The sequence below is a fragment of the Hydra viridissima genome, unplaced genomic scaffold, assembly GCF_058129835.1.
Source record: "Hydra viridissima isolate aposymbiotic clone 2 unplaced genomic scaffold, HvirCarnegie_v1 scaffold_5, whole genome shotgun sequence".
Classification (NCBI taxonomy): Eukaryota; Metazoa; Cnidaria; class Hydrozoa; order Anthoathecata; family Hydridae; genus Hydra; species Hydra viridissima.
In genome coordinates, this window is record NW_028324304.1 from 12,535,717 (window position 1) to 12,562,394 (window position 26,678).

The 26,678-nt window shown below is 30.1% G+C and overlaps 5 protein-coding genes across 12 annotated transcripts in view; all 5 read left to right on the forward strand.

The window, feature by feature from the left end:
* LOC145188986 (WD repeat-containing protein 48-like) overlaps positions 1-7,458 on the forward strand; it is a 13,126-nt gene extending 5,668 nt beyond the window's left edge. For 3 of the 5 annotated variants that reach the window (XM_090086837.1, XM_090086838.1, XM_090086842.1), the window contains 14 exons: positions 213-314; positions 735-959; positions 3,615-3,680; positions 4,438-4,531; positions 4,677-4,774; positions 4,935-5,042; positions 5,365-5,458; positions 5,660-5,680; positions 5,819-5,926; positions 6,094-6,128; positions 6,270-6,446; positions 6,592-6,665; positions 6,809-6,968; positions 7,089-7,458. In XM_090086837.1, coding sequence (XP_089942963.1) covers positions 213-314; positions 735-959; positions 3,615-3,680; positions 4,438-4,531; positions 4,677-4,774; positions 4,935-5,042; positions 5,365-5,458; positions 5,660-5,680; positions 5,819-5,926; positions 6,094-6,128; positions 6,270-6,446; positions 6,592-6,665; positions 6,809-6,968; positions 7,089-7,181 — 1,455 coding nt within the window. In that variant the 3' untranslated portion in view covers positions 7,182-7,458. Of the gene's footprint in view, positions 315-734; positions 960-3,614; positions 3,681-4,437; positions 4,532-4,676; positions 4,775-4,934; positions 5,043-5,364; positions 5,459-5,659; positions 5,681-5,818; positions 5,927-6,093; positions 6,129-6,269; positions 6,447-6,591; positions 6,666-6,808; positions 6,969-7,088 lie in introns of all 5 variants that reach the window. The other 2 variants (XM_090086840.1, XM_090086841.1) reach the window with 2 other exon arrangements.
* Positions 7,459-12,083: 4,625 nt separating this feature from the next.
* Positions 12,084-15,895, forward strand: LOC145188812 (large ribosomal subunit protein eL34-like). Of its 4 annotated transcripts, none has more exons than XM_080065302.2 (6): positions 12,114-12,351; positions 12,481-12,545; positions 15,229-15,242; positions 15,343-15,422; positions 15,604-15,707; positions 15,795-15,895. In XM_080065302.2, exons 2-6 carry the CDS (start codon positions 12,481-12,483, stop codon positions 15,877-15,879), a joined length of 348 nt encoding a protein of 115 aa, XP_079921428.2. In that variant the 5' UTR covers positions 12,114-12,351; the 3' UTR covers positions 15,880-15,895. The 4 variants fall into 4 exon arrangements, with proteins under 4 accessions (XP_079921427.2, XP_089943773.1, XP_079921428.2 ...); XM_090087648.1 differs by having other exon boundaries at positions 12,292-12,351; positions 12,455-12,545; XM_080065301.2 differs by lacking the exons at positions 15,229-15,242; positions 15,343-15,422; positions 15,604-15,707; positions 15,795-15,895 and adding an exon at positions 12,847-14,068 and having other exon boundaries at positions 12,084-12,351.
* Positions 14,208-15,195, forward strand: LOC149888758 (solute carrier family 35 member E1-like). Its single transcript, XM_090087649.1, has one exon. It carries the CDS (start codon positions 14,217-14,219, stop codon positions 15,108-15,110), a length of 894 nt encoding a protein of 297 aa, XP_089943775.1. The 5' UTR covers positions 14,208-14,216; the 3' UTR covers positions 15,111-15,195.
* A 148-nt stretch (positions 15,896-16,043) lies between the features above and the next one.
* Positions 16,044-17,980, forward strand: LOC149888759 (uncharacterized). The gene has a single exon (XM_090087650.1). The coding sequence runs from the start codon at positions 16,709-16,711 to the stop codon at positions 17,177-17,179; it is 471 nt and encodes a 156-aa protein (XP_089943776.1). The 5' UTR covers positions 16,044-16,708; the 3' UTR covers positions 17,180-17,980.
* Positions 17,981-25,137: 7,157 nt separating this feature from the next.
* LOC149888760 (uncharacterized) lies at positions 25,138-26,128 on the forward strand. The gene has a single exon (XM_090089330.1). The coding sequence runs from the start codon at positions 25,220-25,222 to the stop codon at positions 26,126-26,128; it is 909 nt and encodes a 302-aa protein (XP_089945456.1). The 5' UTR covers positions 25,138-25,219.
* The last annotated feature ends 550 nt before the right edge of the window (positions 26,129-26,678 follow it).

The following is a 26,678-nucleotide window of genomic DNA, read 5'->3' on the forward strand; positions in this document are numbered from 1 at the left end:
AATAGTTTTTTGACTTCGTATTGATTTTGGTTACAAAACAGGTTATGATACATTAAATTAGTGGAACTTGGTAATTGATAAATAAATAGTAAGTTATTGGTCTAAGTAGAAGTACCATTTGAACATCACGCAAACAAATTTTGACCACATTTTAATTAAAAAGTTAACTTTATTGTACTGAGTATTTGAAAAAACTTTTACATTTATATCAGGCTTTACGTGTTTGGGATCCACGAACTTGTACAAAGCTGATGAAATTAAAAGGTCACCTTGATAATGTAAAGACAGTTGTCCTGAAAGCTGATGGAACTGAGGTTTTATTATTCAGTTTTTGTTAGAAGATTTCCGATGGAACTGAGGTTTTTCTTTATTATTCAGTTTTTTGTTAGAAGATTTCTCTTGGAAATCTAACAAAAACTGAGTAATAAAGTAAACATTGAACATTTAGTTCTTAAACTTTGTTAAGCAATAAGCACTGAAATCATTACACAAATTATTTTTTTGATCTGCAAACATATTTGCTCAGTTATATCCATTTGTACCCACATATTTTTATCTTTTTGATTTGTTGATTTTTGTGTGAAGTAAAAGTTGTTACCCCTATTCTATGATGTGAAGCATAAATAGATTACATAAAAACTTGTCCTTATATTTTCACTTCTGTAATCCAGGTGTTTATTAATTTAAGAAATTTTAAATACAAATTATGTAAAACAATTTTTTTCTATTTATAGTGTTTGTCTGGTAGTTCTGATGGAACTGTCAGATTATGGTCTATTGGACAGCAAAGATGCATAGCAATTTACAAAATGCATGAGGCTGGAGTCTGGACTCTATTGACAGATGAGAACTTCAATTATTTTTACTCGAGTGGTAAAGACAAAAAAGTGTTCTTTACTAATTTAAAGTTAGATGATAATCCTGTGCAGTTGTTTGAAGAAAAAGCTCCTGTACTTTCGGTATTTTTTTAAGTTGTATTTCTGACTGAAGTTAATGTTGAACTTATAAAAATTTAAGTTATTGTTAATAAGTTTTTGTTAAAAGTTATTGAATTTGGTTCCATTTTAACTTGAATTACTAAAATCACTTATAAAGGTAGTTGGAGATGATTGATTAAAAAAGCAATTCAGTTCAAGAAAGTTTTAATAGTGTAATCTACAAGTAAAGGTTTTTACAAGTAAAAGCTCCTTCTCCCAATTTATGTACAACTTCATTTATTCTTGAAATACTCCACCTTTATTACCTCATAATGATTAAATAATTATGATAGTTAAAGAATTGTACAAACATTATTCTCTTTCAATATCATCACAAACAAAATCTTCAATTTTATCTACATCTTTCATAAGTTTCTCTAATGCATTTATCCTTCATAAGTTTCCTCTAGTATTGTTTATTGGGCAGTTTACAGATATTTTAAATATTATGAAACTGTTTACAAGGTCAGGATAATCTAGAGCTGTTTTTTCTGTCCTCTTTTTACTATCCAAATTGAGCTAAGTGGGTCTGATTTATTCATGGCATTATAGAAGACATCATGAAACTATCTGCTTGTAATTGTTTTCTAGCATGACATATACCGATACAGGTAACAAAAAAACAGTTTGAAGATAGTTACTATGACCCATAAAAAGCAGGCATCAATATATAATTGAATATTTAAAAAATATCATTAATACTAGCATAACATAGGTAAAAAATTGTTTAAAAGCAATTAGAAGTAAAGTTTTAAAAAAGCAACTTAGCATTTTAATAGTGAGTATCAATTCACTCAGGAATTAAATGAATATTATAGAAGTTAGACTGAAAGTTTCCGAATGGTGCAATTTGGTGCAAACTGGTATCAATATTTTTCAAAGGATTTTCCTTTGGAACTTGTTAGTATAAATCCTAAACTTGACCCAAAGATAACATTTAGCCTGATAACAAATTTAGCCTGGGAAAAAGCAGGAAAAAAAATTTGCTGATTTACAAAGTTTAGATTTCTTTTTTTCTTTTTACTTTTTCTTGTTTTTTAATTTTTTGGTGTTTTATTTACCAGTAAACTACAAAAACTATATTTTTTGGAAAACTTATTGCTTTATCTGTCTAACAAGGTTATTCTGATCAAAAACTGATCAAAAACTTGTTTGAGGTGAAGTGTGCTTTTGCAGCAAAAAGCACTTTTTCTGTTCATTTTCAACTTTGACATCTAATATCTTAGAAACATGCTAGGAAATTTACATTTTTGATTTTTTTTTTTTAGAGTGTTTAATGTTAAAAAAAAATCAAAAAAAATTTTGCAAAAAGTTTGTTTTTTAATTTTTGTCCACCTGATCCCCCTCGTGAATTGTGGTGTTTTTTTAAAAGTATTTCTTTCTTTTATTAAAATCTTTAAATTTCTATGATCTTTTGATCAAAAACTATGCATGTATAATATACTGCACAAGTTCATCACTTCATGCTTCTGTTCTGGTTCATCTTTATAGTTCATCACTTTATTCTTCTGTTCTGGTCAATGACAAGGCCATGATCTGAATGCTTAACTCCTTGCATAGAAATGAAAAAACTTTTAACTATCTGCAAAAGACTGTTGCAATTCTGGAATAAAAAGATAACTTTATGAAAAAGTAAATAAATATGTAATATGAAGTATAAATTTGGTAAATTTGTTATTTACCTTTCAAATTTGTTTCTATCTACAACTTGATTCAGGAATTCTTTGTTTATTATTCTATTATCAAGAAGTATTTGCCAATACAAGAGTATACAACACAAGAAGGGTTTGCCAATGCAAGAGTAGGTTTCATACCTAAAAAGTATATTTGTTGTTAAAAATTTGATAAATTGGCAAACCACAAAATAAAACTGTATTTTTACAAATTCTAGACAGCAGCAAAGCAGTGGGTCAAAGCTACTCATGATTTTGAATTAATGACAATAGTCTTTGTTATGCAACCAATTATGTTTATTACTATCAGCAGGTCAGCATATTCACTTTGGATATATATTCTCTATCAAATAGATAATGTACATTTAAATGTACCTTATAATATTTGATAGAATATAGTACACTTATAACAATCTATATAAAATATAATTCATTCCCAGATCAATAATGTAACCTAAGAGTTATTTTTTGCTTACACTGACTTCTTTAGGCCAATCTTTAAAACAATATGCCCAGTAAAAACTTGACCAGGGAAATTGAAATATTTGACACACATCCCCATCTCATTCTATGTAGAGGACAATAAGAATGGTGGCTTTGAACCTGCTAATATTATAAAAAATTTTTTGTGGCAGCAAAAAAATGTTTTGTATTGCATAGTATTCAATGATCATATGTAATAAGGTTCTTTAACACTTTAAGGTCTTTAAACTTTTTGTTGCCAATAAGCAACAAAAAAGTTTAAAGAGGTTTTGCCATAAAAATAATATCTTCTTAAACAACCTTTTTATAAGATACATAAGTATCAATTCTCTCTGACACTGATGCGTTACTTGAATACTGAGCAATTTAATGTACTCAAAGTTTTTGTGTACATTGAGTCATGCTGTTGATATTGTATTGAATTTTTGGAATTGTCTTTTTTTGTTGTTTTTTTAATTTTAAGTTTCATATTTTTCTTAAGATGCAGTTGGTTGAAAATCCACCTGGATTATGGGTAGCAACAACAAATTCAGATCTCACCTGTTGGGTAAGTAATTTACTTTTTAATTTTGGTTTATTAGAAGTTTGCATAACTGAAACTAATGCAAACATCTTGTAAACCATAATTTAAAAAAAATTCTTTTAATAGTCTTGCCTTCCGGGTAAATATTTTGCTTGAAGGCATTGTTTGATGTCTCAGCATGAAGTGACTAATGTTCAATGTTCTTACAAAATAAGGAGGATAATTCTTGATCAAAAACTAGCTGTATCAAAAAATAAGGAGGATAATTCTTGATCAAAAACTAGCTGTATCAAAAAATAAGGAGGATAATTCTTGATCAAAAACTAGCTGTATCAAAAAATAAGGAGGATAATTCTTGATCAAAAACTAGCTGTATCAAAAAATAAGGAGGATAATTCTTGATCAAAAACTAGCTGTATCAAAAAATAAGGAGGATAATTCTTGATCAAAAACTAGCTGTATCAAAAAAACTGAAAAAACAATTTTGTGATCAAGAATTTGAAGGTCCAAAGCAGTTGGTTGGCAGTCTTTGAATACCAACCTCAAAAACAATCAAAATTTTATATTCAATTTAAAAACAGTTTCAAATTTGTTTGTCTAAATGGTTTTTGGGTAAATAAGATAATTGCTCATTTTAACTTATTTAGGGTAATCTTAGTAATATTTTGCAATTATAAACAATTGTTTGACTGTTCAAGTTGACATTTTAATTCTTGGTACCCATTAAATGTAAAATTATTGTATAATAGTACAGTACAAGAATTATTTTTTATTGTTTTAGCCAGTGATTTACCCTGATTCAGTATCAGTATCAGAGTCTGGAGTTGAGCTTTATTCATTTCCTTCTGCTGATAAAGGATGTAAAGTAATTATGGGTAATGATGGTTTTAAGGCTTTTTTGTGACTTTAATCCTAAACTTACATTTATTTCAGATCTAGTTTCAATCTTAAAACCATGGTCCTTAAAACGACTTTCTATGTTTTGTTTTTGTATTTGAACACAAAGTTTCTTGATGTTAGGAGCTCCTGGAATAAAAGATATACATGTTTGCAACAACAAGCGCCATATACTTACTAAAGATACTGTTGGAGATGTTGTGCTTTGGGATATACTTCAGGTAATATGCAATAGCAACCTGTTATTGATTTTAACATGATTGATCGATGATCAAAATTTGATCATTTGATTGTGTATTTTTTATGACTACTTTTAAGATTTAGAAATCTAAATCTGCTTTTTATCTATTTTATTTATCTATATATTTATGCTTTTTATAGGCAAGAAAATTGATCAACTATGGAAAAGTCAGCTTTGAAGATGAATGTATGAAACATCATGACAGGGTTTTTGTACCTAATTGGTTTACTGTTGATGCCAAAACTGGAGTAATTTTATATAAATTTGATACAGTGTTCAAAATTACTCATAATAAATAGTTAATTTATTGTAAATATTTTTTCAAATTTTATGTTGCTACTTAAACAAAGCAGTGTTTGGATATTTTGATGATTTGAAAAATTTCCTTCGTTATTTTGTATTTAAAATTTTAAGCAAAATTTTTTCTTTAAAAGTTATTTGGGTTAAATATTTTTGGATTTGATTTAGATACAAGAGTTTAATCATGGTTGTTACATCCTATATAGATTAAATATTTTCTTAAAAAAGATAATTGTTGTTATACATGTTTCTGATGCTTTCATTTTCTAGATGTTGACAATCACACTTGATGAATCTGATTGTTTCTCTGGCTGGATGGTCACTGAGGATGTCCCTTCTCTTTTTGTTGAAGAGGTTTCCAAAGGTTTGTTGTTTTTCGTTATGCTTTTCTATATTTTTATTTCAGTATTCAGTATTTTTTTTAAAAGTTTGATAAAGTAAAATGTTTCTTTGTATTTGTATAATTTTGTAAAATATTACTTGCTAGGAGTTAAGATTAATTAGATAACAATATTCTACATTAGATAGTAATTGTCATATATTCTAAAACTATTTTCCTTTTCAGTTCAAAATGAACAAAAATTCAGTAAGTGACTATTAGTTTACACTTCGACTTAAATTATTTGAATTATTTTAATTGACCCTTTCTTGTAGTTTTAATTGACCTTTCTTGTATTATTCGTTATAATTTTCTGAAAAGAAGAAAATTTTAATTGTGTTTTAGTCAATTATGGTGTATTGTTGCTTCAAGCTCTACTTGAAAAATGGCCAGAATCTCGTCGTGCAGCAGAAACTTTAACTGAAACGTTAGAAAAAGAAGCAGAAGAAATAGGTGAGTTTTTCTTTGCAGAAAAGAACTCCACAGCACTTTCTCTTCTTGGTAACTGCGTGTTAACTTCTCATATGATATCCCCAAAGGATGCCTTTAATTTTAAGAGCTTTTCTTTTTAACTTTTGTAGAAAATTAAATATTAATTTTAATATTTTATTGTTCTCCAGTCACTGGATCTGATATTAGTCTCAAAATTAATGAGGTAAGTGTTCGACCTTTTAATTAAATTTTGTATTTTGCAGAGTTTTAAAGAGATAAGATTGGTTTTAAAGAGATAAGATTGATTTTAAAGAGATAAGACTGGTTTTTATAAAAATGAGGTGTACATATAAGTTTTATTTAGAAGTCACCTTGTAATGGGTTTTTCTCCATTCCGTTGCACACACCTTTGGTTTTTGGAGAAGGTGGTGGATGTGGACGTACATATTTCCGTTTATTAGTTGGAGATGCAAGCGGGGAAAACGAGTCTGCTCTTCTGTCAGAGACAGTACCATCGTGGGTACATGATGTTATTGTCAAGGTATGTTAGCTACAGTAGAGTTTTTTAAGTGATGTTGGTATAATTTAATGTTCATCGAGGTGTGCACGTTCATTGAGATACGATACAATATGTTCGTTTTTAGAAAGTACAACCAAAGAGATATATACGATATGTTCGTTTTTAGAAAGTACAACCAAAGTTTAACAAGATAACGTTCATGTTAGCACCTTTAAGTAATGGTTCCAAAAATAACAAAAGGTAATTAGCTAAAAATTTCTAATAATTCTTTCGAAAAAGTAAATAGAATATCAAAAATCTTGTAAATCATCCCAAAAGTGATTAAGATAAGAAGAAAAAAAATTTTTTTTTTTAAATTGGATTTTTTAGAAATATTTTTTTAGAGATCGTTTGACTGCTAGTGATATGCTTCAGGTAAAGAAAATCATGGAGCATGTGTACGAGAAGTATATCCTTTCTGAAAATGATAAACCAATCACAATTCTTGCCGAGGAGCTGGCAGCTATCGCTGAAGCAAAGATTGAGCTCTATTGCAATGACGAGGTTTATTTTTTAGATTATAATAACTTTAATTCGAAAACTTTTTATTTCTATTTTTTTAGTATACGGTTTAGTTTTGAACTATAGCCATAAAAAAAATTTATTTTATCCCACAAATTTTAGCATCTGAATCCAAAGATGGATTTGCGAACCATTCGTCAATTTGTTTGGAGAAGCAGTTCCGAGCTTACTCTCAACTATCGCGTCCTCAAGTAATCTCATTTTCAAATAAAACTGCATCCATCTGCCTCCCTTTTTCTCTTAGAAGAGAAAAGCATATGTTCTAAGCTGACTTGCACGGTGCGTAAAATCGCAAATGTAGGCTAAAAGTTAATGGTTATCTGGAGAAATCTCTTACTTTCAAAAATTACCGTTCATGAAATTCAAAAATCAACGCTTGCGAATGTTTTTTTGAAATAAAATTTTATTCCAAAGATCATGTACAAAAGTAATCATGTAAAAAAAAAAAAAAAAAAAGTGATTTTCTTTCTGTTAATCTTAATGTTATCTCGTTTAAATCGCGTTTATCTTGATTAAGTGGAAAGTATTTAACTGCCATAGATAATTTGAGGTTCAATTGTTCTAAAATATGTATCTTAACCAAAATGTTCTTTACCAAACAGTTCAAAATGTATTAATTCTGACTAAATCATCTTAACCTGAAATGAAAGTTTAAGTCTCATATATATATTTAGATGTTAAACTTCTATAAAGTTGCTACTTCAAAATTTAATTACTTTAAGATGATTATTTTTTTTATATATTTTGCATTTCAACCACCGCTAATATAATGATCAATGTTTGGGGCGGCAAATGCATTTTAAGTGTGTGGGTGTGTATGTGGGGGGAAGGGGGGGGAGGGGGAGGAGTAACTTAAGCAAATTAGTATGTTGACGGTAGGTAGCACCAATTTGTAGGTACTCCAACACTAAGGTAGTTTAATTCTTTTCTATGAGGCTCTTGATTTATAAGTAATGTTAAAAATATATATATATTATAATTTTATAGAATAGAAAAAAGAAATTGTAGTAAGGAATTAGTTTGTGTATGAACAATTAAATCAATGTCAAATTATTCTTTGGTTCTTCAGTATTATTCAGATAAGACATACCTTGAATAAAAAGGTGGAACTGCTATTATTGGAGTTATCTGTTTTAATAAATTTGAAAATATAAATGTTTTTCTTATAGCTTTTCAATGATAAATTTCAGAATAAAAATGGCTTTTCGAGTAACTTAATTTACTGAAAAATTTTATTTGTTACCCATTATAAATCATTGACGTTATAAGTTCCCCAATTGTCAAATTAATTGTCAGTTTATGTTTTGGTTTGCTAATACTCTTATCAATGCACAAAATTTCAAATTTTTTCTTCTATTTTTCCTGTTTGAAAAAAGTTGTTATGACATCATCAATATTGAAAGCTGGAAACAGTGGTAAATTTATCGGTCGAACAGTAGCAGTAAATTGTGTTGAAGAAAATGGTCTTAAATCAAAAATCTTCGCCAATTCTTTATCTTGGGTATCCCTAATATAAAACTATATTCTCTCTAATAAAAGCATATTCTCTCTGACATTTTTTTATATTTCCTCTAATATAATACATGCTTAAAAATAAAAAAAGCAACTACTAAAATTTATCCAAATTAGAAAATGTTACTTTTAAAGCGAAGAGCTTTATAGCTTTTCATAGCTGCATGTTATTGTGATTGCTTTTCGGTAGAATACAAAACTAATGGAAGGCTAATTGGGATTGAGCTGCTCGTCCACAACTCTAGAGATTAGTTTCATTTGAACTAATGGAACTAACTCTCTACTTTGATTTTTTTTAACGAAAATAGTGGTAGTAAAATTCCTCTCTGCTCATTATTCGTCATTTTTCATAACTCTATACTAAATATGACTTCCGTCTAGCTTAAGGTTGTTTTTTTAAACAATTAGTTTTACCAAGTGTTATTAAATTGTGTCAAATTCCTTGTTCAGCTATTTGTATTTTCTCTTCTACAATCCCCAGAAACGTTTTGCATGTAGCATTTCATTAATAAAAGACTGTTTGTAATCTTTTAATTTACCCATTTAAAGAAAACATAATTTCGCTTAATTTCTTTTGCTCATCGTTAGAAATCATCCTAAGCCTGTTCGAAACAAGATCTTGTTAAGATTCAGTTTTCATTTTTATGCATGTTTGATTTTGTTTTAGACGTTTTTGCATACAAACTTTAATTAATACTTATGTTATATATTACATTTATTTTGTATTTTTAGTTATAACGCGGAGTTTGTAACAGTTTATTGTAAGTTATTATAACAGTTATTGTAACAGTTTATTATAAAACCTTTCAATTCAAATAATTTTTTGCCTTGCCATGCTTTTATCGTTAGTCTTAGAAAGAATTCATTTTATAAACTTTAAACTGTAATTGTTTACTTCTAGAGTTTAGTTCTTCCAACCATAATATAACCTGTAATATAACCTGTAATATAACCTGTAATATAACCTGTAGAAATTGTTAAAACTATTGAGAATATACTCAAAAGTTAGTTCTTAACTCTAGTTTGTACAAGACCCGAGGAGTCACTCTAAAGTAGCATATGAGTAGGTAATAACTCCCAAATTTCTTTCAATAAAAAAAAACATTTTGGAGTTATTAACTACTCATGTGCGATTTTATGTTTACATGTACCATTTCAAACAAAATCTAGGGCAAGAAAATTTTAAATTGCCAATTTACAGTTGAAATGTGTCGATGCAACCAAAATCGATGCGATTGTCTTTAAGCAAAATTAATAATTGAATTCTTTCGGTTTGTATTTACGGTTCACGGTTATCATGGATAATGATAATGCGAACCTAGCTGACCTAAGAACGCCACTTAAAAGGTGTGATAGCGTACATCATCAAAGTACCCTGTGATGCAAATTTTGAAATCTTTTAGTTTTTTCCGCGGAAAATAATTTAATTTGAATGTTCAAATTGAGTAAGATTTTAACATCAGAGTGCGCCAATAAAAAATCTGTAGAATTAGAACCACTCAATATAATTTGATAAAAATTGTTGGAAATGTTGCCTATAACCACATCAAACTTTGAACATAAAATTTCAGTCGGATTGGTAAACTGGTTACGGATTTATTGCAGTTCAGGTTTAAACTTTGTTATCTTTTTGCTACTTGCAAAGACACTGAAGTCAAGAGACAAATTTCTGCTGCGGTATTAAAAGATTCAGAAACTCACTCCAATATTGAACAAATCTGGTCACTGATTAATGCAAATGGAATTAAACTAATTTTGGCTTCTGACATGAAAGTTGCAAATATAATTTGTGGACTTCAAACCCACTCAAGTATGCACTTTTGCACATGTTATGACGTTAAATCCAAGTGTCTTACCAAATCTGAAACTTTCTAACACCGAGCTCAATCAAATCTAGCCTCGAGTCTTTTCAGCAATCTGGCAGGGTTGTTGCTATGCAGAGGTGTTAGGCAATGTCATTTAAAAGCTAATAATTAGCGGGTCTGACAACTTTCTGATTTTTGAAATCATCCCACCGATGGAATTGCATTTCCTCTTAGAGCTATCAATCATCTTTTCAAGATCCTTAAAACTGCTTGTATAGAAGCTGTTAAGTGACCAGCTGACCCCCACATTTAACTGAGTCTATATCATAGGCGCCTGTTCGACGGAAACGAACGTAGAAAGCTTTTTAAAAATGTGGATGTGCTGCAGCAACTTTCTGATACAAACATAGTTCCTAACATTTTTCACATAACTGAAGCATTCAAAAGTTTCAATTAACTGAAAAGGCTTGATTTGGATTCATCCTACAGCCGGACTTTGCTGAAAGGTTTGAAAATTTAACCGTATCACCTAAAATTAACATCGCCTTCTACTACTTCAAGCATTTCATCAGTCACAAAAGATCTCCCCTACGGCCCTTTAGTGAATAAACTGTCAAAAATGCTCATCAAGATTTTTATCAACATTAGTCAAGGTATAAGCAAAACAATAATCATTCATAGTGCAAAGAAATATTGTTGTGCTACATAACTAATCTGAATAGTAAGCATCTTTAAAGAACTTCTACCATAATTTGAGATAAGAGATAAGGAGCAGAAAATTATAGCTTACGGTTTTTAATGAAAATTTTAACCAACTTAATCCTTAAATGCTGTTAATTTAAAAATCAACAATTTTAATATTACATTTTAAAATATTATTGTCGAATATTTGTACTAAAAGAGTATATTGAGCTACTTATTAATAAATTTTTTTTAAAGAAAATTTAAAAAAATGTCTTAAATTGTAATCCATCGCCATTTAATGGTGCTATGATGTAAAATAGTAGGGTTTAAATAGTTATTTTTTGACTTAATTTTGAAAGTAAATGAATTTAAGAAGTTTTCAAGAATCTATAAAAATTTTTTTTTTTTTTTTTGCTTTATTAACTGGTAGCCTTCTGACCAGGTGTTGCACCTTTTTTTTTAAGTTTTCTTCGCATTTTGGCAATAGTTTTTGATACCGCAGCAGAAATTTGTCTCTTGACTTCAATGTTTTTGCAAGTCCTTTAAGTGAGAGGCTGTTTTTTTGGCAGTGACCTGGTTTCATCTTTTAACACAGTATCAACAATGTTAGACAAAACTTGAGAAAACCTTTGTCCCCATCAATTCCGAGCTTAATAAAATAGCTACCAGAATTTTTGCAAGATTGAATAACATGATTCACAAGACTTGATAAATCATTGCAGTGAGCAACAATCCGAACTGTACCAGAATCTCCTTTTTCGTCAGTGATTTTTAAGTCGCTGCAGGTGAAGAAATCACTTAAGTGTTGAGTTACTCTTAGAAATTCGTGCAAAAATTTGGCTCTACCATTATGCTGCTTGATGCATTCAAACTAAATTATTTTCTGCGGAAAAAACGAAAAGATTTCAAAATTTGCATCACAGGGTACTTTGATGATGTACGCTATCACACCCAATGATATATTATATATGCTAGATGCCTAACTTGCGGGATTTTATTGGACGAAAAGTGAAGCCGCTTTTTTTGTTTACAAATTAAATCCGCCATTTGTAATAAGGGCAAAAGCTATATCCGACGTGCGAAATATAAGTTAAAAATGCATGTTTTTGCCCGAGTTAGAAATGGCTTCCACGGCTTCACTTTTCGGATCGAAGTTAGACATCTAGTATATATAATATATCATTGATCACACCATATAAGTGGCGTTCTTAGGTCGGCTAGGTTCGCATTATCATAATCCATGATAACCGTGGGTTGTGTTTAGCGAGTTTATTAAATGCACCCCCCATGTTTGTTATTGTCTTACTTATCACTAATCAACATTGCTAAGTTCTTTCAACTTCCAGAGTCCTTAAATCGGCACGGTTAGTAACCTTAAAAAATAGATAAATAATATCCTTTAATATCACTTAAATCTTATTCATATATGATTTCTGTGTTGTACTAAAATTATATTTATATTTCTAGTATTTCAAATAGTGTATTGTTTGTAGATGGCACCTCGCTTGGTTCTTCGAAGACGACTATCTTATAATTCTAGCTCTAATAGCAGAAGAATGTAAGCAATTTTTCTTTATCGTAGCTAAAGTTTCTTTATACAATTTTTTTTATCTTTGTTTATATTTAAGTTCAGTTTTTTATGTGTTTATAAGGAGTGATAGTTAAAAAGTTACTACACTCTTAACATGAAGTTTATTAATCTCACTTTCAAATGAAGTCATTCACACTGAACTTGAAAAAATACCACCATAAAATGTATAGAATAATCTTATTGGTATTAACTCTACATAAAAATGAGCCAGCTTAATTTGAATCAAGGATAAAGCAGGAACTAAAGGAAGCTTTTTGATTTTCTTTAGGTGATCCTGCTTTATCTTTGGTTGGTGGTGATAACCATGGAACAGAAAAAGCAGTTTATGGAACAAATTAAAAAAGTGCAATTTCTTTATGAGCAACACCAAACTACATATTTAGATGCAATCGAAAAGTTAAAAAAAGAAAATAATGATTTAAATGAAAAATTGAATGCTGGAATTACTTCTAACATGGAAGAAAGCATTAAGCTACAAAAAGAAGTTGTCTCTCTAAGAAAAAGTAATCTAGAGTTAAAAGAGCAAGTTTATCATTTAAAATCTAAGCTAAAAAGAAAGCAACAGAATTTTGCTAAAAAATTTGCACAGTGGGAAGAAATATACAAAAAGTGTTTGTGCAAAAAAGCACCTCTTTCTAACAAACAAAACAGTCCTAATGCTTATAAAAGCAAAAAAGATGTCTCAAAAATATTTTTTGACTCTCCTGATTTCAACTCTAAAAATAATAATCTAGTGGTACTGAGTGAACAGTTTCCAGAATCAATGTATGATGTATGTACTCCTGTCAATATTTCTAATTCTAGTTCACCTTTGCTTGTCAATGATACTCAGTTTTTAAATGATGATTCCTTTGATCTTAATAATAGTGATTTTGTTAAATCCACAAGTCCGACTTTAATATCAAAAAGTAGTAACCTGGCTATGAAGTCTGAATTGAACAATTTTTCACAAAAACCTTACAGTTCTGTTGATATTTATAAAGCTCTGTCTCCAGATATTAAAGTATCAGCTGTGGTTCCAACTGTATTTGAGTGTACTACTGAATCTAAAGTTACTTCTCAAGAAAATTTTTTAAGACAAACTAAAGAAAGTATAGATGAAAGCAGAGAAAAAGTTCTTGAATCTGTAACTAGAGATAAAATGTCATCTTTTAAGTATGATGAAGTAGTCCGTGATAAGAGGACAAGAGAGCAGCTGAGCGGTTTCACCTGCACAGAATGTGAAGCTTTTTATCGTTCTGAAAATTTGTCAGAAAATGAATTAAAAAACATCTTGAAAAATTGCTCTCGTCACAAACATAAGTTTGCACCTCCACCTGCTACACAGTCAGAATTTTGGTGTATTGATTTTCCAGACACTCAGCAGTATATTAAAAAGGGTTATATGCTAGATGAAAATTGTCCTCTGCCAGAATGTGCAAAGCCAAAATGGCGCATGAAAAAGAACTAGGGATCTAAATAAACCAAATGAAATTAAATACTTCTTTTTATTGTTGCTATGGTTATTTTATTTCTTAGCATAAATTTATTAGGTTCGTTGCTGTTTGAATGCTTTAATTTATTGTTTACTGTTCAGAATTGTGTTACCTTGAAATGCATTTATTTATAGGTTAAGTTTTTATTGTAGAGTTAATAATTATGAGCTTGAAAATTGCTGCATATACTTGTCTTTGGTATGCAACTAGTTCAGTTGAATCCATGACGCAGAAAGCTTTTTACATCAAATATCCATATCCTATTACAGTCAGCTTAGCACACATGTTGTTCAATGTAATTATGTTGTATTTATTGCTTAAAGTTCTTGGGATTTCAACTTTAATTCTCAAAGACAAATCTATTATAGTGTTAGGATCCCTGAAAATTGCTGCCAGCATTTTTTCTCATATGAGTAATTTAATGTTAACAATACTCTATGCACAGACGATAAAAACATTGGCTCCTATATTAACTATTCTACTTTCGCGAATTTATTACAATCAACAACAAAGTAGTTATGTGTATATTGCTGTAATGTTGATGAGTCTTGGTGTTACAATTGCAACTGTGACTGAGTTGGAGGTAAATGTTTCTGGAATTTTTGCTGCTGTTCTAATGACCTGTTCAAGTCAATGTAGCATGTTTTTCTCAAAGTTTTTCTCTACCAAACTGAATATGGATCCTTTGTCTATGTTATACAACATTCATGTATTTGGTCTGATTGGTGTTATTCCAATCTGGTCTTTAGTTGATTTGCCATCAATTTTAAGACATAGTAGCTTAATGGATAAAGGAGAGTTTGCTGTTTTTTTAAGATACATGTTGTTTCTGGGCATATTAAGTTTTACAAGTCATGTGACAAAATTCTCCTTGCTGGGAAACGTTACTTCAGTTTCTTATGCAATAATTGATTCAGGAAATTGCATTGTAAAAGTTACAATAAATGCCATCAAAAACTCAAACTTGCACTCACCTACTAACATATTTGGAAGTTCACTAGCTGTTTTTGGGGTTATGCTATACAGTAAAACTAAAATTAAAACTAAAGTAGAATAATGTAGAACTTAAGTGTTTATTTATTAATGGTTATTTAAGAATTTTGTAAATGTAAAAGTTTTAATGAAAAAAAGTGTATGCTGCATTGTTTTTCTTTTTTATGCTTTGTCCACTTCAGATCCAAGACACCAGGTATTCTATTTAGTTTTTTTATTTTGTAACATTGAAATTTTATTATTGTTATTATTTTTTATAACTTAAATTCACTCTTTAAATTTAATTCTTTTTCTAGGAGGTAGACTTGTATACCTTTATAACAAAAAGGCTGGAACAACACCAAAATGTGGTGACTGCAAAGAAAAATTAAGAGGAGTAAGTTAAATGCTTCTGAATCAAAGTATTCTTTCATTGTAACAGGTTTTTAAAAACTTAACTGTGTAATCTATGTGTTTTCTGTTCCCAAAAATATTTTTGACCTACAAGATTTATAAGACTTCCGATAAGAAATAAGCTGACTTGAAGGAAATAAGTTTGAAATTACTGTTAATTTTAGATTAAAGCAGTGCGACCAAAGAAACTTGCTAAATTGTCAAAAACAAAGAAAACAGTTTCGCGTGCTTATGGTGGAAGCCGATGTGCATCGTGTGTCAAGGAACGGTAAGATAATTAATTACTGCTTGGTTTTGTTTTAGAGTAGGAGGGGATGTTTTAAAAAAAACAACTGATGTATTATCTGTTTTATAGAATTGTTCGTGCATTCTTAATAGAAGAACAGAAACTTGTCGTCCGTGTTCTCCGAGCACAACAAGGGAAAAGTCCTGCTAAATAAATTGAATATTTCAAAATCGTCTTTTATGTTGTTTTTCCGCATTAAAAAGGTGAACAAAAGACATGCTCTTAATGTTTTTTAAAACCGAGTTTCAGTCACGAATGTGTATAATAGAATTTTTGACTAAGTTACACCGGCCAGCGACAAAAGCTAATGACTTTGCCTGATTTTTAATTTAATTTTTGGGTGTGTTGAATCAGAAAATAGACTTGTTACCAACCATTTCGCTGCATTAGAATCTATCTGTATCTTGATATGCTTAAATCTAAATAAGGTTGCTAGCGATGGTTGATGGTACTTCAAATACTGCTACCTTCGGTCTGACAAAATGTGTGTAGAAACGTCTTTCAGTCTTATAATTAACCCTTTTTACTCCTTTGTCGAGTGTGGCTCGACATTTTAGTAACACAACTTTTGAAAATAACTTAAATTATCAAATATATTTTTTCTTCTTTTAAATACTTAAACATCTCATTCTAAATACTCCGAATACGCAAACCCGGTGGTTATTTTTTACTGTTTTTCTCCCGAATAGACCTTTTCATAAAGCATTCCGTGGAAACGAGGCAGTGTTTGTAACAATCAAAACAAATCAACGATATTTAAAAATGGCAATATCATCTGGGTTGCAATGTGCTTCTTATGAATGTTTTTCATATAGCTATGATTTTGTAGATGGAATTAGAGTTTCAACAAATATTAGTTTTTTCACATTTCCAGCCGAAACTGGAGATAAGAATATTTGGTGCAACTTAATAAAGACAAGAAAATAAAGAATTTCAAAATAACAAATTCTACTCGATTATGTCAAAAGCATTTTTTACAAGAAATGATCCATAGAACCCCTGGTGGTACACGGATAAGACTTATAAAAGGTGCTAGGCCGATATTGCACTCATGGAATAACTTTTCAGTAGTAGATACATCTAGAAAACCACCAAGTTTCAGTCAATGTTTAAAGAAAATATGCAGGCCTCAACTTCAAAATTTCGATGACGATTCGTCTGCATCAACATTATTGTTACCGCCGCTAAATGAAGTAAATTCCTCTTTATCAACATCATTTTTAATGCCAGTTATAGAAGTAGATTCTTCTTTATTGCTCATATATGAACTGGAAAAGGAGAAACACATATTAAAGGTTGATTTAGAAAGGAGTAATGAATTTCTAGGTGTACGTTGCATCTGTTTCACTGATCATATTATGGAAAATGATGAAAGTTGTAATCATTATACTGGTTTTTCATCTATTAACATTTTAAAAGTTGTTTTAGAATTTTTAGATCCTGGTGAAAATTGAAGAAACATAATTTTATATAATAACCAAAAAACAAAAATAAGTTCATCCACCAGACCTCCAAGAGGATAAAAGCCACTTGATGCATTTGTTTTAACATTGACTCGTTTACACAGGAATTTCGATCTTTGTCATTTATTGTTTTTATACAATATTTCAGAAGGAACAGTCTCGAATACTGTAAATACATGGATAAATTTTATGTATGTAAGACTTGGATCAATCTGCATATGGCCTAGTATGGAGCAAATTACGAAAACAATGCTGCAATCAATGAAGGAAAAGTTCCCAACTGTGAAGTGTATCATTGATTGTGTAGAGTTTAAGGTGGAAACACCATATAAACTATTTATGCACAAAGTTATGTATTCAGATTACAAAAGTCACACAGCATTTAAAGTTTTATTAGGAATTGCACCTGGGGGAGGATTTACATTTATTTTAAATGCCTACCCAGGGAGTATTTCTGATAAAGAAATTGTTATTAAAAGTGGATTTTTAAGTCAAGCATTATGGAATCCAGGTGAAAGTGTAATGATTGACCATGGCAGAATACCTCAGACCACTTGGTGCTAATCTTGTTTTACCATCATTTTTAAGGGGTAGGGAACAATTTACTATTGAGGAAATAGTTTTAAGTCAATAAATTGCAAATGAAAGAATCCATGTGGAGAGAATGATACAGAGGTTAAAGTGTTATCATATATTTGATTATGTTATCCCTATGAATATAATGGGTTCTTTAAATCAAATTATTTCAGTAGCTGCTTTACTGTCAAATTTTCAAGATCCAATTATCAAAAATTAAATTGAACAGCTAAGCTAATTTAAAAGCATTTAAAATTGTCACAGTTAAGTATATCAAAAATCTTTAATAACTCTTATATATTAAATAAAGTCTTTTATATATATATATATATATATATATATATATATATATATATATATATATATATATATATATATATATATATATATATATATATATATATATATATATATATATATATATATATATATATAGGAAGACCAGAGAGTTGACATGTGAAGTAAAGCGAAGAAACGTAAAGATGCTGCATACTATCTTTAGAGCGATTTTGCTAAGAATTTAGATAATAGAGAGAAAAAACTTAAAAATATCTTATATATCAAAAAATAACTCCTGATGTTGAAAGAGTTTTAAATACTTTGTCTGATTTAGTGTTCTTTACTTAATGTTACTTTAATAATTACCTTTTTATTTTGACTATATTAGTGTATTTTATTTTATATTTAAGTTTATCTTATATCTATTAAGAAATTTAAAAAAAAACACAAAAAACTAAAAAATTATTCCATAACTGCCTTAACAAGAAAAGGAAAGAATCCAAAAATGGAGGGCTAATTTTAGGCAACAACATTAATACTATACATAGAGTGCCTCTCAAGAAAAGGAAAGAATCCAGAAATGGAGGGTTAACCTTAGACAATAACATAGTAAATGAAAATTAAATTTTAGAAACTAAATAGAGAAAATACCACCACTTTAACCTCTAAACCCTACAAAATTTTTGGTAAAAGATAAGTTTGTTTTGATTGTTACAAACACTGCCTCGCTTTGAAAAATCTCCATTCTCCGTCGCAGATATTTATGAAAAGGTCTGTGCTTTTTCAAAAGAATGCCATAATTTTTCGAAGCTTTATCCAAAACTTCCGCAAATGATAATTTTTTTCGAAAAATTGCAAGAGTATAATCTTTAGCATTAAAATAGGGTTGTATAATAGTATTGTTAGTATACTTTGTTAAATAGAAAATAAAGTTCGAACATATATCATTTGTTTTTTTATCAAGTCTGCTAGTTAAAAGTTATATACAGAGTTGTTACGGCATAATATGTCTGGCAGATCTGTCGACATATTTTCAGACATATTTTACATCGACATAAAATATGTCCGAAATATTTTTCTGCCTACCAACTTTGACATAATTTTATGTCTGAAATATTATCTGCCGACATAAAATATGTCCGAAATATTTTTCTGTCCACTTACTTTGACATAATTTTATGTCTGAGACATTTTCTGCCGACATAAAATATGTCAGAAACATTTTTCTGTCCACTTACTTTGACATAATTTTATGTCTGAGACATTTTCTGCCGACATAAATTATGTCAGAAACATTTTTCTGTCCACTTACTTTGACATAATTTTATGTCTGAGACATTTTCTGCCGACATAAATTATGTCAGAAACATTTTTCTGTCCACTTACTTTGACATAATTTTATGTCTGAGACATTTTCTGCCGACATAAATTATGTCAGAAACATTTTTCTGTCCACATATTTTGACATAACTTTATATCTGAGACATTTTCTGCCGACATAAATTATGTCAGAAGTATTTTCTTTCCACATATTTTGACATAATTTCATGTCTGAGACCAGAGTTGTTACGGCATAATATGTCTGGCAGATCTGTCGACATATTTTCAGACATATTTTACATTGACATAAAATATGTCCGAAATATTTTTCTGCCTACCAACTTTGACATAATTTTATGTCTAAAACATTTTCTGCCGACAAAAAATATGTCCAAAATATTTTTCTGCCAACTTACTTTGACATAACTTTATGTCTGAGATATTATCTGCCGACATAAAATATGTCCGAAATATTTTTCTGTCCACTTACTTTGACATAATTTTATGTCTGAGACATTTTCTGCCGACATAAATTATGTCAGAAACATTTTTCTGTCCACTTACTTTGACATAATTTTATGTCTAAAACATTTTCTGCCGACATAAAATATGTCCGAAATATTTTTCTGCCAACTTACTTTGACATAATTTTATGTCTGAGACATTTTCTGCCGACATAAATTATGTCAGAAACATTTTTCTGTCCACTTACTTTGACATAATTTTATGTCTGAGACATTTTCTGCCGACATAAATTATGTCAGAAACATTTTTCTGTCCACATATTTTGGCATAACTTTATATCTGAGACATTTTCTGCCGACATAAATTATGTCAGAAACATTTTTCTGTCCACATATTTTGGCATAACTTTATATCTGAGACATTTTCTGCCGACATAAATTATGTCAGAAACATTTTTCTGTCCACATATTTTGGCATAACTTTATATCTGAGACATTTTCTGCCGACATGAATTATGTCAGAAGTATTTTCTTTCCACATATTTTGACATAATTTCATGTCTGAGACATTTGCTGTTTTTTATTTTAGAAGAAAAAATCTTACAACTTTATTGCTCATTTCAGATTAATTTGACGAGCAAAACAAAAGTTTCGATTTCCCCTTATTAGAATGTAAAAACTTAGTCTCAAACTTAGTTTTTATTGCTGAATGTGGTTTTTATTATATGGCGTCCTGTGCCACATTAGAAATTATGTTAAGTAGAAAGAAAAGTAGAACTTTTAAAGGGTCGAACCATTTACAGCATAAATTCGACGAATCTAATCGTCTACAACATAATAAAAATAGAAAATAACTCTTTGTCACAATATTTAATTCCGTTCCAAGATAGGTCGAATAATTTATGGTCGAAGCAAACCTTATTAAAAATTTAATTTTTCACCAGCGCGGCGTTTCATGTTAAAATAGAGTAACCATAGGACAACCGACAATTTCAAGCAGCGGTTAGAATGCAATTTTTAGCCGTAAGAAAATCTCTGGCCAAAATTTATCTTTTAATTTAACCGAACCGTCAGAATCGTTTTTTGAGGAGTAGTGATCTTAACCGAAAATTTATTTCAAACAAAACAAATATCAATGATAATGTTTGGTTGTTAAAATTTTTTTTTCTCTTACACGTTTTTTAAAGAGAAAATATCCCTTTTCAGATTGTAAATGATACAACTCAAACAAATTAACTGGCAATTAAATGCCTTAGAATCAAATATTTATGTCTGCTCTCCTCAATCAAACCACATGGCATTATAGGTTGCTAAACTTTGGAAAATTGGCATTTTTTTTTTATCCAATGGTATTTTATGGCCTTTTACCTTTATTTTGGCATTTTGACACAGAAAAATTTAAGTTCTTGAAAAAGTATTTATTTTGGAAAAAAAGTTGAAATTAATTTTTGCCCCTCAAGAGTTTTTAAGGATAATAAAAAACACCTATTGACTTCCGATCCGAAGATTAACTAGTTGATTTCATTGATGAAATTTGTTCAAAATAAAGTGACGGAATCATTTTGAAACAGCCGCGATATGAAAAAGGGCATTATTATGGCATTTTACATTCACGCTTTTGGCATTTCACATGTAAAAAATGTTGGCAACACTGAATTTAATTGTCAATTAAAACGACTAAAATATGACGACTTGGAATGCTCGCTTCCACGTTTGAGACACTAAAACGATTTTCCTAGCCGCATTAAAAAACGATTATTAATCTAATTATTCATTTTTCGCGGTTTAAACGATTGTCCTGTGGTATATATAGATCTTGGAATAACTATTTTCTTGTCACTGTTTTTGTTTTCCTTAAGATTTAACACGTTCGCTGCCAACTACGAGTATACTCGTAGTAAGATGGCGTCATTTATTTGCCAACTACGAGTATACTCGTAGTAAGTTGGCGTCATTTATTTGCCAACTACGAGAATACTCGTAGTTATACTGACTTGTTTCAAATATCATTTGTGCATGACTGGCTTTGTCTGTTCTTTTTTTTTTTTTTTTCTTAGCTTCATATTTGATTTCAGAAAATATTACATTCAAGTTTTTATTTTAAAAATCCAGGGAACCTAACAAAAAATGCGGATAAAGACAGAAATAGCTTAAAACAGATAAAAATAAAACATTGATATTGATTTAATTTTATTTCATGAAAATTCAAGTGTAAACCTATTCTGTTGAATGATACATTCTGAAACATTCGCCAATACATAACGGAGGTCTATTTTCACAAGCAGCACATTCATATCGTGTTTCTTTACGCTTTATTTTAGAGCAGACTCGACCTGGTTTGGTTAGGAATTTTTCTTTTCATTCGGTGGTATTGAAGACAAGTAGTGGAAGCTATTATTGGTGATTCGAGGCACAATTTCATTCAAACGTTTACCCAATAAATCTCTAAACTTAAGCAAGGAAATTGTGTTATCTACTCCATATTTGCTGTTTAGACAGTAAGCATTAAACAAAACCAAAGAGATGAAGTGCTACTTTTTTATAACATCTAATTGTCTTTCTTAGGCAATCATAGTATGATACCATTTGTTCCGCCCTATCTACTCCTGACATACGTTGATTGTAATCTTTAATAATGTTGGGTTTCATTTTCTTCTCTCCTCTCCTGTTTGTCACTTCAATCATTTGCAACGAATGCAAGTTGCTAATCATTAGCACGTCTCTTTTGTTGTTCTATTTAGCAACCACTACACCCACTCTGCTTCTGCTTATAACGTCTCCCTGTTTCAGTTTTGCTTTTGTACACTCTTTTGGATTTGACTTTCGGTCAGTTCTTAAAGTACCACAAATGTATGTTCATTGATTTATCTTCAAACCAGGATCGGCAGTAAATTGAATTTGTTTTACAATATCCGGCTCATCTTTCCATTGGTTTGAATTTCTAGATGGACGACCCGTTGTTTTAGCTCTTTTCGGCGCCATTAATAAAATCTTCTGCAGTGGCTGCTAGACGAACGTCTGTTAACTGATTGTCATCTCTTTCTTAAGTGTTATTATCTTCAGAAACTGATTCTGATGCAGTCAAGCTCGAAGAGGTAGTAGTATAAGCAAAAAATGAATCCGAATCTTCAATATCATCATCTTCACTATCCTCACAGTCTTCCATAATCATATGTGCTGATCCAATTGTGGAATATCTGTGTTGAGCTAATAGGAGATAGATAAATTTATAATTATCAGTTTATAAAAAAGAAATTACTCATCTATAAAACACATTAATTAGTATACTGTGTAAAAAATTCGAAGTGCACACTAAAATGTTTTTTAATGTATTAAAAAACATCTTATTGTGTACTTCAAATTTTTTTTCACATTTTCAATAACATACAGTATAATGTAGTTATCAAACATATTTTAGCCTCTAGTCTAAAAAACACAACAATTTAGAATTAAGAAAACAAAATATAAATTACCTTTTTTACTCATGATATCTGCCAATGTGCATGTGCAAAAAAATTGAAACACTATTTATAATAATAATGCATAAAATAAGCTACATTACTACACCTTTTCAAGATGTAAGTGAGAACTTGAAAGTTGTAATTAAGAAACGTAAGATGTAATTGAGAAATACAAAATGTAATTTAAAAGTCGCAATATGTAATTTAGAACATGGAAGTTGTAATTAAGAAACGTAAGATGTAATTGAGAAGATGAAAGTTGTAATTAAGAAACGTAAGATGTAATTGAGAAGATGAAAGTTGTAATTAAGAAATGTAAGATGTAATTGAGAAGATGAAAGTTGTAATTGAGAAAAGCTTATAATATATGTTTCAAATTACATATTGCGATTACTTATTTACATGTTGGGTTTCTCAGTTACATTTTAAAATTTCTTAATTACATGTTGTGTTTCTTGATTACATTTTGCGACTTCTAAATTACCTGTTGTATTTCTCAATTACATCTTACGTTTCTTAATTACAACTTTCAAGTTCTCAATTACATCTTGAAAAGATGTAGTCACCACAATGAGTTATACTCATTACGGTGTTACGAGTACTTTGGCACTGGAGAAAAAAATTCCTTCGCCATTGCCAAACTACGAGTATACTCGTAGTGCTTTTTTTTTTGTCAGTTATATTCAGAATAAAAAATACTATAAAATTTTTTCAGATTAAAAACATTTTTTTTATTGGAATGTTGATATCTAGCTTTGGCAATGAGAATGAAACCACTCAAAACAGCCTCGGCAAAAATTAATCATTGTAGACATTATGGCTCGGCAAAGAAATAACGCATAGTTTAAAATAGCTCGGCAGCGAACGTGTTAAAGACAAATATGGAGAATAATTTATTGCACAAACAAGTGAAAAGTCAATTTGAAATTAGTAAAGAAGGAGGAAAGTGTAAAATGTGTAAAAAATTTTACAAAGGCAAGTTAAGTAACCTCAAAGATCACCTTCTTCGAAAACACAAAGAAAAAGCAGGCGAAATCGACTTAGTTGAAGCTACTTCGGCTTCAAGGAATCGAAATGACGATGAGATTCAATTAATTAAACGAATCAAGCTGGATGTTGATGTAAATCAATTAATTAGAGAAATGATTAAGTTAATGATGAACCGTAACTTGTCTTTCGCGTCAGCTGATGAAATCGGACAATTGTCTTTAGTGAAAAATGCACTTAAAGAATTCAAAATTGTTGTAAATCGTCACAGCATGAAACGCTACATTCAACTTGCGTGTGAAAATATTTTTTCGCTCATAAGAGAAGAAACTGAAAATGTTCTTGTCTCGTTGATGTTTGATAGTGCGTCGCGATATGGAAGAAACGTGTTTGGAGTTAGCTGTAGATATGTGAAGGACGGGCAAATAGCTGACAGAACCTTAGGCATACTTACTCAAGAAGGTCGACAGTTTGGCGAAATTTTAGCTGCTCAGTTAGAAAATGTAATTGGAAAAATTGGAAAATGTGCTAATGATATCTACGCAACTTGCACAGATCAAGGAAAGAACATGACGAAGGCTTCAAAAATTCTTCAAAATGCACAAATTCAAATGAAAGTGATCCTTGAAATTTATGGTGACGAATTTATAGATTTCGAAGACGAGGAAATTGATATTGGCGCTTTAGAGAATGAAGAAGGGAATTATAGTGAAGCCCACACTGTTTGTGTTGAAAAATCAGTTGGATCGTTCTGTTCAGCAATGTTTTGTGGCGCACATGTGTGTCAGCTAGCTGCTAAGGACGTAACATCAATGTTTGAAGATGCATTAAATAACATCAGAAAAGTTGCTATCGAATCCAAAAAAATAGCATATATTCAAACATTTAAAAATCTAAAAAAACCTCGTGTAGACATTGAACCACGCTGGGATTCCACGTTTTTGATGATAGAAGATTTCCATACCAACGCAGAAGCATATCAAAGGCTAAGACACGACCAACTAAAATTAAATGATGCTTCATGGAGTTTAATAGATGAATATTTTGATGCATTTTTACCAATACATTCGGCTATGATGGATTTTCAATGCGCAAAATTATCAATTAGTGAATTCTACGTTCGATGGATTCAAATGAAAATAGAAATTGAGGACGTTCCAGCAGGTGATTTGGGATTAAAAATGCTACTGACCAACGCAATCAATACACGAGAACAAGTTTTTTTTAAATGTGAAGCATTTATCGCTGCTTTAGTTCTGGATCCTAGATTTTGCTTTACATCGGGTCATCAACTGTTTAATACAGAAATGTTGAATAGAGGAATTATACAGCTAATTAAAATCCATCAAAAACTTTGTACTCAACGAGAACAATCAAGTTCTTCATCAACAGAAGAATCCATGCAATTAAATGCGTCATATTCCTTAAATACTTCTGAAGTGATGATTCCGATGAACTCAGAAGAAATTGATGCTGAAAAAGTACGCCGTTTCATTGAATATACTGGAGGAGGAACCAGACAAGGTGTTGCTAATGCAGCTTTAGAATCAGATCAAGATATTCGTCAATTAATTTTAAAATGGACTCTTAATGAACCACGAGTGTCATCAGACGTTGAATTCAACATTCTTGCGTACTGGAAGAAAAACCAGAAAACGAAATGGAATCGGCTCTATGAAATCTCGCAAGTAGTTTATGGTGCAGCGTTCTCCAGCGTAAAAGTTGAACGTGATTTCTCTGGATTCGCTTTGGTTTATAGCCATCTACGTACTCGCATTTCAAATGATTTCTTAGACTCTATTATGGTGGTAAAAAATAATCTAGATTTAATTGATAAAATAAAATTTGTTTAAAAAGCTGAACATTTTACATTTTCTATTAGTCAATTTTTTATGGCGCCCCAGTGCAAGAATCGAGTTCTGAAAACCTTTTTAGAGTCGAAACATAAAAAAAAAATTTTTTATAACGTAATAAAATTCTTTTAGCTTTTGAGTTAGCAAAGTATTTGACAGAATTCTAGCACAAAAAGTCAAAGTTAATTTTGAGAATAGAATAATGATTAAAACGGCCGTGATATAAAATGCTACAACTGAATAGCATTTTGAATCAAAAATCTCATCGTCATTTCGATTCCTTGAAGCCGAAGTAGCTTCAACTAAGTCGATTTCGCCTGCTTTTTCTTTGTGTTTTCGAAGAAGGTGATCTTTGAGGTTACTTAACTTGCCTTTGTAAAATTTTTTACACATTTTACACTTTCCTCCTTCTTTACTAATTTCAAATTGACTTTTCACTTGTTTGTGCAATAAATTATTCTCCATATTTGTCTTTAAATCTTAAGGAAAACAAAAACAGTGACAAGAAAATAGTTATTCCAAGATCTATATATACCACAGGACAATCGTT

Bases quoted from the DNA above. Each gene is read 5' to 3' on its own strand.
- LOC149888760 (XM_090089330.1), top strand. From the start codon at position 25,220: ATGATAGAAGATTTCCATACCAACGCAGAAGCATATCAAAGGCTAAGA.
- LOC149888759 (XM_090087650.1), top strand. From the start codon at position 16,709: ATGATCCATAGAACCCCTGGTGGTACACGGATAAGACTTATAAAAGGT.
- LOC145188812 (XM_080065301.2), top strand. From the start codon at position 12,883: ATGGAACAGAAAAAGCAGTTTATGGAACAAATTAAAAAAGTGCAATTT.
- LOC149888758 (XM_090087649.1), top strand. From the start codon at position 14,217: ATGAGCTTGAAAATTGCTGCATATACTTGTCTTTGGTATGCAACTAGT.